General features: G+C 37.6%; 1 protein-coding gene across 10 annotated transcripts in view; it reads right to left on the bottom strand.

The window, feature by feature from the left end:
* Window positions 1-13,602, bottom strand: part of OSBPL5 (oxysterol binding protein like 5) — a 1,550,034-nt gene that overhangs the window by 501,211 nt on the left and 1,035,221 nt on the right. For all 10 annotated transcript variants that reach the window (XM_044059004.1, XM_044058998.1, XM_044059002.1 and 7 more), the window contains one exon: window positions 7,479-7,563. In XM_044059004.1, the coding sequence (XP_043914939.1) occupies window positions 7,479-7,563 (85 nt within the window). The remainder of the gene's footprint in view (window positions 1-7,478; window positions 7,564-13,602) is intronic.

Raw genomic sequence — 13,602 nt, 5'->3', positions numbered from 1 at the left:
ATTATATTGGAAGGATGTCATTATAGGGGAGGGTGAGGTTACTATTGCATTAAGGAGGAGTAAGACAGATCAGTTGGGTAGGGGATGTGTGGTGGTGCTTAAATCAGGCAGGAATCATTGCATTTATCCAGTAATGTGGGCAAAAGAATTTGTGAGGAGGCAAAAGGGGAGTGTGGATCAGTTAACATTTTGTTCAGTGGATGGGAAGGTGTTGTCTTGTAGTAGATTCATACTTTTGGTGAGGAAGGTTTTACATTGTATGGGATTTCCGGCAGAGAGGTTTGCAGCTCATTCGTTCAGGATAGGTAGGGCTTCAGATTTAGCTAGAGAGGGTAGTTCTATTGAATTGATTAAAAGGGTGGGGAGGTGGTCTTCAAATGCATTTTTGTCTTATATTAGATAAGTTGTGGTCTGATGATTAATTTGTTTTCTTTTCTTTTAGGGAAGCACATTATCATCTTGGGGCATTCGTTCATCCACTGGGCAGAGAATCATGCTTTAGTTAGGGATGATGGGGTAAATTTGGGTTTAGCACTTTTAGGGTGGTCAGTGTCCTGGCATGGTGTTAGGGGACTTAGGTGGGATGGGTTGTTACATGAATTTGAGAAGGCTAAACTGAAGGCGGGTTGTCCATGTATATTGGTCATTCATTTAGGGGGTAATGATTTGGGCATTGTTCCTAAAAAACAATTGGTGGACATTATGTTGCGAGATTTAATGAGATTACAGGCATTGTACCCGGGTATGGAAATTGTGTGGTCATAGTTGGTTCCGTGTTTGTGTTGGATGGCAGCATATATTCATAAGGCGATTGAAAGGGTTAGAAGGTGTGTGAATCAAAGGTTGGCTAGGCAAGGATTTTGGAAATGCATACTATTGACCATAGAGATTTTGGGGATGGAGAGGAGTCTTGGTATCGGAAGGATGGAGTACACCTTAATGATGTGGGTCTGGATCTTTTTAATTTGCATCTGAAACTCTTTTTAGAGGATATGATTGTGGCTAAAATGTAGGAGGGGGAACAGCCTGGGATCAGGCTGCTGGCGGAGAAGAGGGACAGGATTGTCCTCTTCTGTTCCCCATCTAAAGAAGGTGTATTGGTTTTTGGTTTTGGTATGGTGTGAGGTGAGTAGGTACTCTGCCTCTTTATGTGGGTGAGTAGGTACGCTGCCCCAGTGGAGAAGGTATCAAGGTGAGTTGGTAAGCTGCCTTGAGGTAAAGTTCGTCCAGGGTGAGTGGTGACGCTGCCCGGAAATCATCGTTGTTGAAGAAGTTAATTAATGCTGGCTTTTGTGTACATAGTTCATTGTATAATACATTTTAATAAAGGTCGTCAAATGTCTTTTTGTGTGTAGTGTAGTTATTTAAGGGGGGATGGGACAAATGCAGTTTGGGACAAACTAAGTTGTCCCGATCCCTCGAGTAAAGGAATAAAGGGGTGTGAGGAGGGTATAGTGGTAGAAAGGAAGATAAGGATTGCAGTTGGTTAGGATAGTGGGTTTGTGGTGGTGAAAGTGTTAAGGAGAGAGAGAGATCTAAAAGGAAGTGAGGTAGGAGTAGGTGGGACTTCTGCCAGTACTAAGGGTTTGGGATTAGAGGAAGTAGGCACATTTGGCGTGAGTTGGTGGCCCTCCCCTTTTATATATGGATGGTGGAGGTGGGCAATTCGAGGCGGAGAAGAGGGACAGGACTGTCCTCTTCTGTTCCCCTCTAAAGAAGGTGTATTGGTTTATGGTTCTGGTATGGTGTGAGGTGAGTAGGTATGCTGCCTCTTTATGTGGGTGAGTAGGTATGCTGCCCCGGTGGAGGAGGTATCAAGGTGAGCTGGTACGCTGCCTTGAGGTAAAGTTCATCCAGGGTGAGTGGTGACGCTGCCCGGAGATCATCGTTGTTGAAGAAGTTAATTAATGTTGGTTTTTGTGTACATAGTTCATTGTATAATACATTTTAATAAAGGTCATCAAATGTCTTTTTGTGTGTAGTGCAGTTATTTAAGGGGGGACGGGACAACTGTCAGTATTTTCAGTTTATATATTTCAGTTGTCAGGATTAATATTTGTTGATATTATTTTTTGTTAAGAAAATGAGTTTCAATAATTTGATGTTGCAGGATTGTGAAATAGACTCATATATATGGGTCCCACACTGGCAGTGAAATGCACTCTTGTCATGTGTCATATCCAGGGGAATCAAAGCAATCAAACAGCAGGCACATTAACACAAGAGTAACTTAGCAGAGTGCTTACACCATTAAACTACTGGAATACAGGACGTAGATAGTTATACTTTCCCCCAGTATTATGTCATTTCAAAGTTATTATATTTACGTTAGCTGTGGTGTGGGATACACAGATTGCATTCCCTGCAAAAAACAATCAGAGTCTTTGTATTTTTTATGATAACTCCATCTTTTGATGTACTTAAAACTGAAAGACAGAGTTTGAAAAAAAGTGCTTTTCATGAATCTATATATATGGTTCTACTCACTATCATCAATTCTCCTAAACATTGAACTTGCTAATGATGACACATGTTGACATGCTACTGTGCATGCTCCAAGGCTATCCTCAGAACTGCAAAAAACCCTCCAAAATACCGTTTTTTTACAGGCGTGTAAGTCCCCATGCACCCCCACACCCCCTGCTAGTTATATATACTCAAGACTTCACACAGTTCATAAAAGAAAGGGAATATTCTCCTCCCCTGGGGACTATCGATCTTGCAGATCTGTCAGCCATATATAGTGTTGACCAAAGTATGTTGATGATACAGAGGTCAATTTAATCTCAGCTCGAACAATGTTAGGGAACTCATACATACATATTTTATATATATATGTATCTATATATATATATATATATATATATATATATATATATATATATATGTAAATGCTTATTCATGTGGCAAAAATGCATGTAAAAATGACAGAAAGTATCATCAGGAAAGCAGGGCTGGAATAATTCTTGCATGCTAGAGGGCACTAACATATCAAATATCAGAGTGCTGATTGGGCCACTGATTTCTAGAACATACACAAGGAAAAACAGTCCTGAGCTTGGTGTTTTCAAGTAGTGATGGGTAGAGAGGGAGTGAGAATCTCAGCTTTGGAACTGAATGAGCAAATGGGAACAATGGTGCTATATGAATGAGTCACCATCAGGTTAGCTATATATTGGAATCAATGAAAAGTGAGGGTTCTGGACTTCAGGAGTACAGCTTTAAAGAAAGCTGGTAGTGGAGCAGATACATGAAAGTGTGTAAAATGGGGTAGAAAAGTAATAGCAACTTATCGGAAATCCTGTTAGACAAGGGAAACAATGCATAACTCATTTTCAAGAACAGCAGATACCCAAATTAAAAATAGGAAAACCAATATTATTCGCAAATGAGTAAGCATCAGAGGTTAGAAAAAATTAATACCACCTGGGATATGTAAGAAGACAGGAGTAGGAAGAGTGATGAACAGTGTGAAAACATGAGTGAAATGCTGCCAAGCAACAGGACAGAGAAAGTCATAGTGTTCAAGACCTAGTCAGATGAATGAGCAAAGGCAAGCAGATAAACTGTGAGCATGTTACTACGGCATGCCCCTGTCAATGCAGATAAACTGTGAGCATGTTACTATGGCATGCCCCTGTCAATGCAGATAAACTGTGAGCATGTTACTACGGCATGCCCGTGTCAATGCAGATAAACTGTGAGCATGTTACTACGGCATGCCCGTGTCAATGCAGATAAACTGTGAGCATGTTACTACGGCATGCCTGTGTCAATGCTTTTATGAAGACCTCACAGGAATAATGGTGATTTATTTCAGCTAGTAAAGCATTTACCTAAACCCTTGATACATGGCAATGGTAGAAGTGGAAAGAAGAGCCTTGATAAGACTGAATTATTTGTCTAAATGATGCCTGCTTATATTATTGCAAAAAAATAATAAAATTAATAATCTGGGAAGGAAAAACCAAGTAGAGGAGTGTACAGCTGGTCAGGAAGCAGTGGCAATGCTGCACAGACTCCTCGACACCAAATAAAGACTACAGCAGCCTATCATACACAGTCCTGAAGAAAAAGAAATGTTATGCACTTCACTGGTGTCAGTTAACTTCAAATTGGCATTTATTTGAAAAACAAAACCAATGTGTGACAACATGAGGACACTGCCTGAAGATAGAAGTGGACACTTCAAGGGATACACAAGGACAAAAATGTGTAGACATTAACGTCTGTGTTATACTTCTGGTGTTATATCACCACCCATACTTCATTCTCTTGTTCTGAAATGTATACATTGCCTTAAATGCCCTAAATGCTGCACATACATACTGTCCCAGATGCTACACACACACAGTTATGAAATGTATACATTGCCCTAAATGCTGCACATACATACTGTCCCAGATGCTACACACACACAATTATGAAATGTATACATTGCCCTAAATCATACACATACATACTGTCCCAGATGTTGCACACACACAGTTATGAAATGTATACATTGCCCTAAATGGTACACATACATACTGTCTCAGATGCCACACACACAGTTATGAAATGTATACATTGCCGTAAATGCCCTAAATGGTACACAAACATACTGTCCCAGATGCTACACACAGTTATGAAATGTATACATTGCCCTAAATGGTACACATACATACTGTCCCAGATGCTACACATACACAGTTATGAAATGTATACATTGCACTAAATGTCCTAAATGGTACATATACATACTGTCCCAGATGCTAAACATACACAGTTAAGAAATGTACATGTTTCTCTAAATGCTACACATACACAGTTATAAAATTTATACATTGCCCTAAATGATACATATGTAGAGTTATGAAATGTATACACTGTCCCAGAAGCTGCACATAGACAGTTATGAAATACACACACTGTCCCAGACCTACGCAGTGTTATGAATTTTATACACTGTCCCAGATGCTACATATACACAGTTATGAAATGTATACATTGTCCCAGATACCACACATAACCAGTTATGAAATATATGCATTGTTCCATATAATACACATACACAGTTATGAAATGTATACATTGTCCCAGATGATATACATGCAGAGTTATGAAATGCATGTACTATTAGCTGTTGCCTTCTCTCTCTACAGCCATAAACATATTCTTACTCAAACTGATATAGTATAAGTCACTACAGATTTGCAAAGAAGTACTATTTTACAAAGAGGGGAGTGGATGATTGTAGCATTGTGTAGAAGTGGTACAGTAAAAAAAAAACGCTACAGAATATAAGGATACATAGGCTAAATGTAAGCCAGTTCTTCTGAAGGGTGGTATAAAAACAGTCTTTTGGTTTTTCAGATTCTTTCGATTATCCTAAAGGTTGCAAAACTGGAATAAAAAGTCATCTAAGTGGTCTTTATCTGTAGTTTCCAGGATCAGTGTTACCAAGTTCACAGTTTAGTTTTGGTATATTAAAATACTCTTATGATAACTACTCTTTTTTTTTCACCCAATATTTTTTCTACCTTTATACTTGTTGGTCTGTGGGGACTGTAACTGCAATCCTCGGAATGTGAAAATGTAAGTTAGAATGATGAGAAAAACATACTAACTCTGAGGTACAGCCAGCTTGTATGTGCCCCCCCCCCCCCGGCAAAACACTTTAAAAGGTAACAGCAAGTCTCACAATCTGCTGTTATATTAGATGTATTGCACTTAATTTTCAAAGTGCCAGGAGTAAGCTGTAAGGTATCTTGCACTTCCAATATTGAGGTAGTCTATAGATTAATTGGCCACCAGAAGTTCCTTCCACCAACTCCATCCTTTTTACAAAAGATTAATAAAATAAGTCAAAGAACATAAAAAAATCAAACTAGAACATGTAGTGACATACAAGCATGGATGCTACTGTTCAAACACCAATATTTTCAGTGATTTCAGTAGCAGGATTCCTAGAGGTTCCGCAGTATTATTTTTCCTTCACCATTAAACAACCACTTTTTGAACCTGACTGCAACTTCCATAACCCAAATAACTGAAAAACAAAAACACACAACATGAATGTAACTACATAACCACTAGTGATGACAGATGACAGTGATTCTGGATTTCTGTTCATGCTGAGTGTATTTTTGTTTTTAGTTTTTCTTTAACATTTCCATTTGTGTCAGTTACAAAGGTTTAGGAACACATTTTTAGTGGATAAGATGAGATGTTAAATCATTTATATCACATGATACCATGTAGCAATGATGATGATGATGGATTTGGAGTAAAGACAAAAAGGTTTGGAGTTAAAAATGGACTGCTGAATGAAATTTGTGTACATCAGTTTATCTGGTGGTAACAAATTACTGTGGCCTGATACATTATACAATAGGCAGAATTTTCCATAGGTTGTAATTGGCCATGGTTATAACATTTCAAATTACTACCAACTCTGCAGTATAGAGGTTTTGGATGACTACATCCTACATGTTCTGGATTCAACTAGCAGCTGAGGTGGTAGAGGAGCCAGCTGGGGAGGGATGGCTGTGAACACTACCCAGGGAAAGGGAGTTGTCAGAGGCCACCATAGGACTGCCATTTTGGGTAAGGTCCAGGAGTGCAGCTCGTACAGTAAGGATTCAAAATTGGTGTAATCATGATAGGAAATGAGTGTTTTAGTTGTGCATTATGAGTGCGGGGAAGAATACATCAGCTCTGATTCAGTGTAATGGATGTTACACTGCACTCCCTAACCAAATGGGGTTATATTAGGAGCATCAAGAATCTCTTAACCTATGGTGAATGTCATGATCCCTGGCTCTTGCACTCACCAGTGTCCTACAAATGCAAGAATTTTTGGGAAACAAATGGGTTAACTGGCGATGGATGTCTAAAGGCCAAAGGTACATGGACCAAAAAAAAAAGGAGAAAGAAAAATACCTGACTTTTGCAAAACAAAAGTAGTTCCATTTTCTTCATTGTGGTGTGTCCTCTGAGCTGATTATGGTGCGTCATTTTGCAGGGAGTAACTTGAGGTTTGAGGGCTCCCCCCTTAAAATGCTATTTTTAATTTCTTAATGCTTCATAATCCTGTAGTTGCATGTATGTGTGTGTGTGTGTGTGTGTGTGTGTGTGTGTGTGTGTGTGTGTGTGTACCTATGTACCTGTCTGAAACAAAATCATCACAACTTTGTCCATGACCCACATTTACGTATTGTTGGAAATTACAACAGTAAAGTAAGTACTATAAAATTATTAACAGTTTTATAACATTTTTAGATTTTTACTTTTTAAATCATTGTTTCATTTTTGCTTTCAGAGTTTGCTCTTGTCTTTTTCTTGTTTACAATGGAAAAAAAAGCAGCCATCACAATACATTTCACAACTATTTTCAGTTAATTGTCAACTAAATCACAGCATCTGTTCTGATTAAAGTTAATTGCATTATAGCAATTTCTAATATGGCGAGACTTGAACAAAAATCAAAAGCTTACCATCTGACTCTGAAGGTGCTCTGAAGATCAGGTAGCTACTTGGCAAAGGCTGAGTAATCGAGCCTACATTTTCACCCTTTGGACCCTAAATAATGGAAACAAAATTTTAAACATCTTAACATATCTTTCAAAGTGCATTATTGCATGCATGTCTTTTGGCTAAATAGTTACCAATTTTTTTTAAAGTGTAGAACAGTAATTGACTTTGAACATCCACTGGTAGTATAGAGGGATAAAACCCTGACTATGGCCATGTGACTCAGGTTAGATTAGTGGCTTTGGTGCTTGATAGTACAGCTAGGGATGATGGCATGCCCATCCGGAGTTGGGGGGTACACACTCAGACATCTCTCTATAGTTGATCCCTGGTGGAGGCCAGGTATGAGCATTGAGTAACATAAACAAGTGGGGTGAGGCCTTGGTTGAGTCAGATGTGGAGGCATGGACAATAAGATGCAAAACCCACTATGTGCCAAACACTTGGACAATACAAATGTGCATGGAGGGAATAGGTACACAAATAAAAAAAAACAACTCCCTGGCATCAGTGTGATATTGCCTCTGGTGCCTCACTCTCCTCATGGCCACAAACATGGATCAGAATTATTCCGAGGTATTAAAGAGAGTTCAGCAGTCCTAGTGGGTAAGGAGTTGCTGTGGGAGCAGGTGATGGTTAGCAGTGAGAAAAAGTGAACAATAACTGGCTTTGAGTGTTGTCAGTCAGGAGTATTAGAGTTAGTGATTATAACAGGTAGTAAAAATACCCAACACTCAATGGGGCCACCTTAAAAGAGGTAAATACATTTACTGCTAAAATGAATAATTCTTCTCGAAAAAAATTAGTGTATGATGAATTTTTATGTCAAGGATATTTAGCAATCACACTTTAAGATCAATGAGAGACAATGTTTTCTATATCTTCCACTCCAAGAAAATTTTAACAATTTACTATAACAGCAATTTCATAAAACAATGCAAAATGTATGGTACAATAAATTATTTGTAAATGATTACCTTTAAGGAAAACAAGCATAAGTGTTCTACAATATAAGTACCTTGTATTATTAGCACAAATATTTATCGGAAAGAACAATAGCTAAATTATGAACTCAGAATAAAGACAGGATACTTCACCAGCAAAAAAACACACTACTACAAAACCAACTGGCCAACGAATGATCAGCCACAGGAGTCACACATACCATACATGAAAATTTCTGTAACTACTTGGATGTATCAATTTATAAAGAAAATGGGCAATATAAATCTAACATCTACAGGAAGCCTACATTTTCTAACTCTTCTTTACATTTTCAGAGTAACCATCCAATGTTTCAAAAAAAGTCCTTCATCAAACGACAATTTGTGAGATTATCTAGGATGGTTACAGATGAAAACACAATGTTTGACAGAGAATGTGATAAATTACAGGGTGTGTTCCTAGACCAAGGTTACCCAGATGATTTTGTTAATGATATCAGGAAAGAAGTAGGAGGGTTAAGGCATCAGAGATTCAATCCTATTTTGGGCCAAGTAACACCACTGGCCAAGTGTTTAAACTCAGTAAACTTTATGAGAAATCTAGTGTTGGAATACCAGTCTTTAAACAATAGTGTTAGGAAAATTATTAACAAGCACTGGTCAGTATTTACAATGGGCAGAAATGTGTCCACAGTAGTCAGTAATTGACCCCTGATAACATACAAGAGGGTAAGAACTTGAAAACCATGTACGAGAGTCAGACAATGTGCGGTGACATTCCAGTAAGGAGTATGGCCAAATGTGGGGTGTATAACCAGTGCAGATAAATTTTTGAAAGAAAAATCATAAAATTAACTCCGCCAAAAATGGAAATTAACATAAATTTAACAACTGTGTATCTACTGGAGTGGTATACATTGATATCAGTGGGCCATGTGGAGCCTTCTACATAGGGAAAATGGACAGGTCTTTGAATAGGCGCATTTATGAACATCTTTATGACATCCGTAGGATGAATGACAACAATGCACTTTATGAACATATGTTAACATGTCCTGATTTTAAAACATTTAGATTTGCGGTATTAAAGAAAGTGACACTCAACCCTGTCAGGAGGTGGGGGTTCCTTGGGAGACAATTCTGAAATCAAGAGAGTTAAGTTGGCAGCTTTGTTCAAACTTCCAGGACCCCCCCCCCCAAGGTTTAAATAAAGATATTTGTATTAGTAGTGTTTTGAAACTTAGAGCAATGGACTTGTAGTAATTACAAAGTAAGAAACTTATTTAAAGCATCGTGGTAATTAATTACATCAGAGACTTAATAAAATTACCATAGACAAGACCATCTTATGAAAATTTAAGTGGTAGAGATTGTTTAGTTTATATATATATATATATATATATATATATATATATTTATGTATTCGGATTTTAAAACATTAAAAAAATTAGGATTTTTATGTTTATGGAAATAGTATAGATATATGTGTGTGTATATATCTATATATATATATATATATATATATATATATATATATATATATATATATATATAAATAAATAAATATATTTTTTGTACAGAGTATTAAGCCTGACTCTTTTTGTTAGATTTATTTAAAGGTTACCACTGGGACCACTTGCAATTATGTATTTATATATATTTGAATAATTTACAAGTGCATAAGCATTATGTGTGGGTATTCGATTGGTATGAGTACAATGTATGTACTTTTTAGGTAGTGTGTCTTTAAGAAACAAAACTTCCTGGATGGCATTGCTTCATCCATTATTTAAACTAGGGGCAGTAGCTATACAGTTATACATGGTTTTACACTTGGTTTGTTCTGAAGAAGTCTACGGATACAGATGTGGACAAAAGTGCTTAACATTTTATTGAATAATTTATTGGAAGTTGGTGAATATAAGTTTTTTTTTTAACAGTTTTAAAAGGTTTTTTGGTGATTGGTGAATAATAATCTTGTGACTCCTGTGGCTGATGATTAGCTAGCAAGGTAGTTTTGTAGTAAATCATGAACTCCACAAACTGGCAGCATTTTAAAAACTTGTCAACATGCTATAAAACAAAGCTATACTTTATCATCTTCTTACATTATATTAAATAACATTATGATTATTTCACACATACTTCTTTATTCAACATAAAATCTGAAGAGAAAGAAACAAACTGCAGATAAAAACCCAAAACAAACTGATGTCATGGCAGTCTACAACACTCACTGTAGCCATTCAGGCTAAAGAGGCTGTAAAGCCATTTGTTTCTAAATTAGACAAAGTTTGGATAGAAAAAATAATATTCCTGATTCTTTTCAAATTTATCTCAGATACATGGGTTCTCATTTCTGTTCATAACATAAAAAGCTGCAAAAAATAATCCATTAGTCCTTATCCTGAGGAATGGATAGGTATATAAGGCAAATGTAACACACCTTGACTGCTTTAAACAGAGCAGCAGCTGGTTCATCTATCATTGTGCCACTCCCCTTTATGGGGAGGAGCAAACAAAAAAGGTCCATTCAATGACTTGGTGCTTATATATGGAGCAACCAGATCCCATGTCTAATTTCTGTGCTTCCTGTTACTCACAACACAACAACACAACAATCACAACAACAACAAAAAAGTACTACAAGACTTAAAATCTTTCCCTCTGCTTTAGAAAACTGCTACAGCACACCACACTTGAAGCACATGGCTGCAAAAGCAGTATCAGCACTCATTTCTGTACCAGCAATCAGAAAGGCTGGTACTGTTCTCCCAACCATGCCCCCTAACACCTTGTGCCCAGGGTGGCTGCCCCCCTTTACCCCACCCTAGCTGCACTTCTGGTTTTACACATCATATCAGCTGTTTCAGTATAAACAAACTGATAGCCAGTCAGCCTTAAAATTCTTCAGATAGTGGGCCAGTATATTTAGACATCAGACCTCCAGTGACATTATACACTAATGCATAATATTACTGTAGTGTAAGGAACGCCATGACTATGATCTGGAATTGGTGAAAAGATGTGCTCCAGGCTTACTAAACACCTTTCTGACATCAGAATGCTTTTGCTAACCACTCCCTCATCACTGTTAAGCACTGGTCTCACACTAGTAGCATTAAGATTTCTCAGTGACCACAAGATAAGAGCTGTAGGAAGCTGTTTTCTGGCTTCTAAATGCACTTCTATGGTGACCACTCTCTCTGACTAGCTATTAACCTCTTACTTCTAGAATCAGGAAGAGATCTGTAATTGGAGGCATGTTTTAAAATATTAGTACTATTAAATTCAGATGCTGACAGAATAAGAGAATATGTATTATACAATTCCTCCCCTAAAACGTGCATGCTGATTGGCCAACCCAACCAGCATGCCCGTTGTAAATCCCTCAATATACTAACGGAAAAAGGTCCGGTCGCCCGGACTTTTTCCGTTAGTATAAAACACTGTCTCGCTATGTTAAAAGAGTTTAACATAGCGACACAGGTTTAAAAAAAGCAACAGAGATCTCCGTTGCTTTTTTTAAAGCTGTCTCGCTATGTTAAACTCCTTTAACATAGCGACAATGTAAAAACAACGGAGATCTTGCGATCTCCGTTGCTTTAAAGCTGTCTCGTTATATTAAATGGGTTTAACATAGCGAGACAGCTTTAAAATAATCAACGGAGATCTCCGTTGCTTATTTTAAAGCTGTCTCGCTATGTTAAACCCCTTTAACATAGCCAGACAGTTTTTAAAAGCAACGGAGATCGCAAGATCTCGTTACTGTTTCGCTATGTTAGATGGGTTTAACATAGCGAGCCAGCTTTACAATAAGCAATGGAGATCTCCGTTGCTTATTTTAAAGCTGTCTCGCTATGTTAAACCCATTTAACATAGCGAAACAGTAAAAAAAGCAACAGAGATCTTGCGTTCTCCGTTGCTTTTGCCCACAGCTCTGATGTACTGCGTAGGCATGCGCAGTACATCAGAACTGCCGCAGAATACCAGACAGCTGCGGAAGGGCAGTAAAGAGGCATTATACAATGCCATTATTTAAGAAAAGTAATTATTTCTTTCTTAAATAATGTCATTGTATAATAGCAATAACCCACTTCTGGGTGTGGGTAATGCTGGATTTACCCACGGTTGGCTTTGTTTGGTCTCGAGGGCTTCGCCCTCGGGACCAAACCACGCCAACCGTGGGTAAATCCAGCATTACCCACACCCAAGCGTGGGTTATTGCTATATTAACATACATTTTCTGAAATAAAAGAAGTCTGTGACGGTAATTATTGTCATAATCCACCACCTCTTCTTCAAAAAGTGCCTATTTTAGGATATTTTTTGGGAGACAAAACTAAATTTTGAGCCAAAGTGAAGGTTTTCCTAAAAAATTAGGACAGTTGAGAGTTATGTTTCTGTATGGCTGATGTTGGTATGCTATGAATTTCTAAGTTATAAACAATTACTACTATTACGCTGTTTTTTTTTTCACCATCTTTTATAGTACATAGGAGCAAGTAAAATGCCATGCATTACAAAGAATTATGGTTGGATCTTTCCAATCATAATCTAGCATGATTCAAATACAGAAACACAGACTCACATACTAAGCCAGGCTTAATGTGTTACATAATTCAGCTGGGGCCTTTTGTTTTAATTTAAATTTTGATTGATAGGAAAGGTGAATGTTGTGGACTCTTTGAAGGGGAAGTTTGACTATAAGTTGCTGTGCTAATTTCATACACCCCAGAGTAAATAACAGTTGCATTTTCAGCTAAAATGCCAAAATGGATAGAATAATCATGTGTGTGTGTGTGTGTGTGTGTGTGTGTGTGTGTGTGTGTGTGTGCACATGCTCGTATTTGCATGTGCAATGTGTCACTACCAAGTGAGGGTGGAACTGCAACATAATTTCAAAGGTTACCTGTCAAGGCAAACCCAGTCTTTGCAACTTACATTTTATTTCAGTAAAAACAACTGGTAAAAATAGCCCTAGAAAATATCACTGGGTGTCCATATACCTTTCTGTATGCAGTAAATTGGTGGGCGATGTGACACTCATTCATGACTAGAACAACATTGGGATTCTGACCTCTGATTTACAAATGGGGCAATTTATACATACCAGTAGCAGTAGTTACAACAACAGTGTCCT

Source organism: Protopterus annectens, chromosome 17.part0, assembly GCF_019279795.1.
Source record: "Protopterus annectens isolate FY-2018-M chromosome 17.part0, PAN1.0, whole genome shotgun sequence".
Classification (NCBI taxonomy): Eukaryota; Metazoa; Chordata; order Ceratodontiformes; family Protopteridae; genus Protopterus; species Protopterus annectens.
Note: the sequence above shows the minus strand (reverse complement) of the source record. Positions and strands in the feature narration are given on the sequence as shown.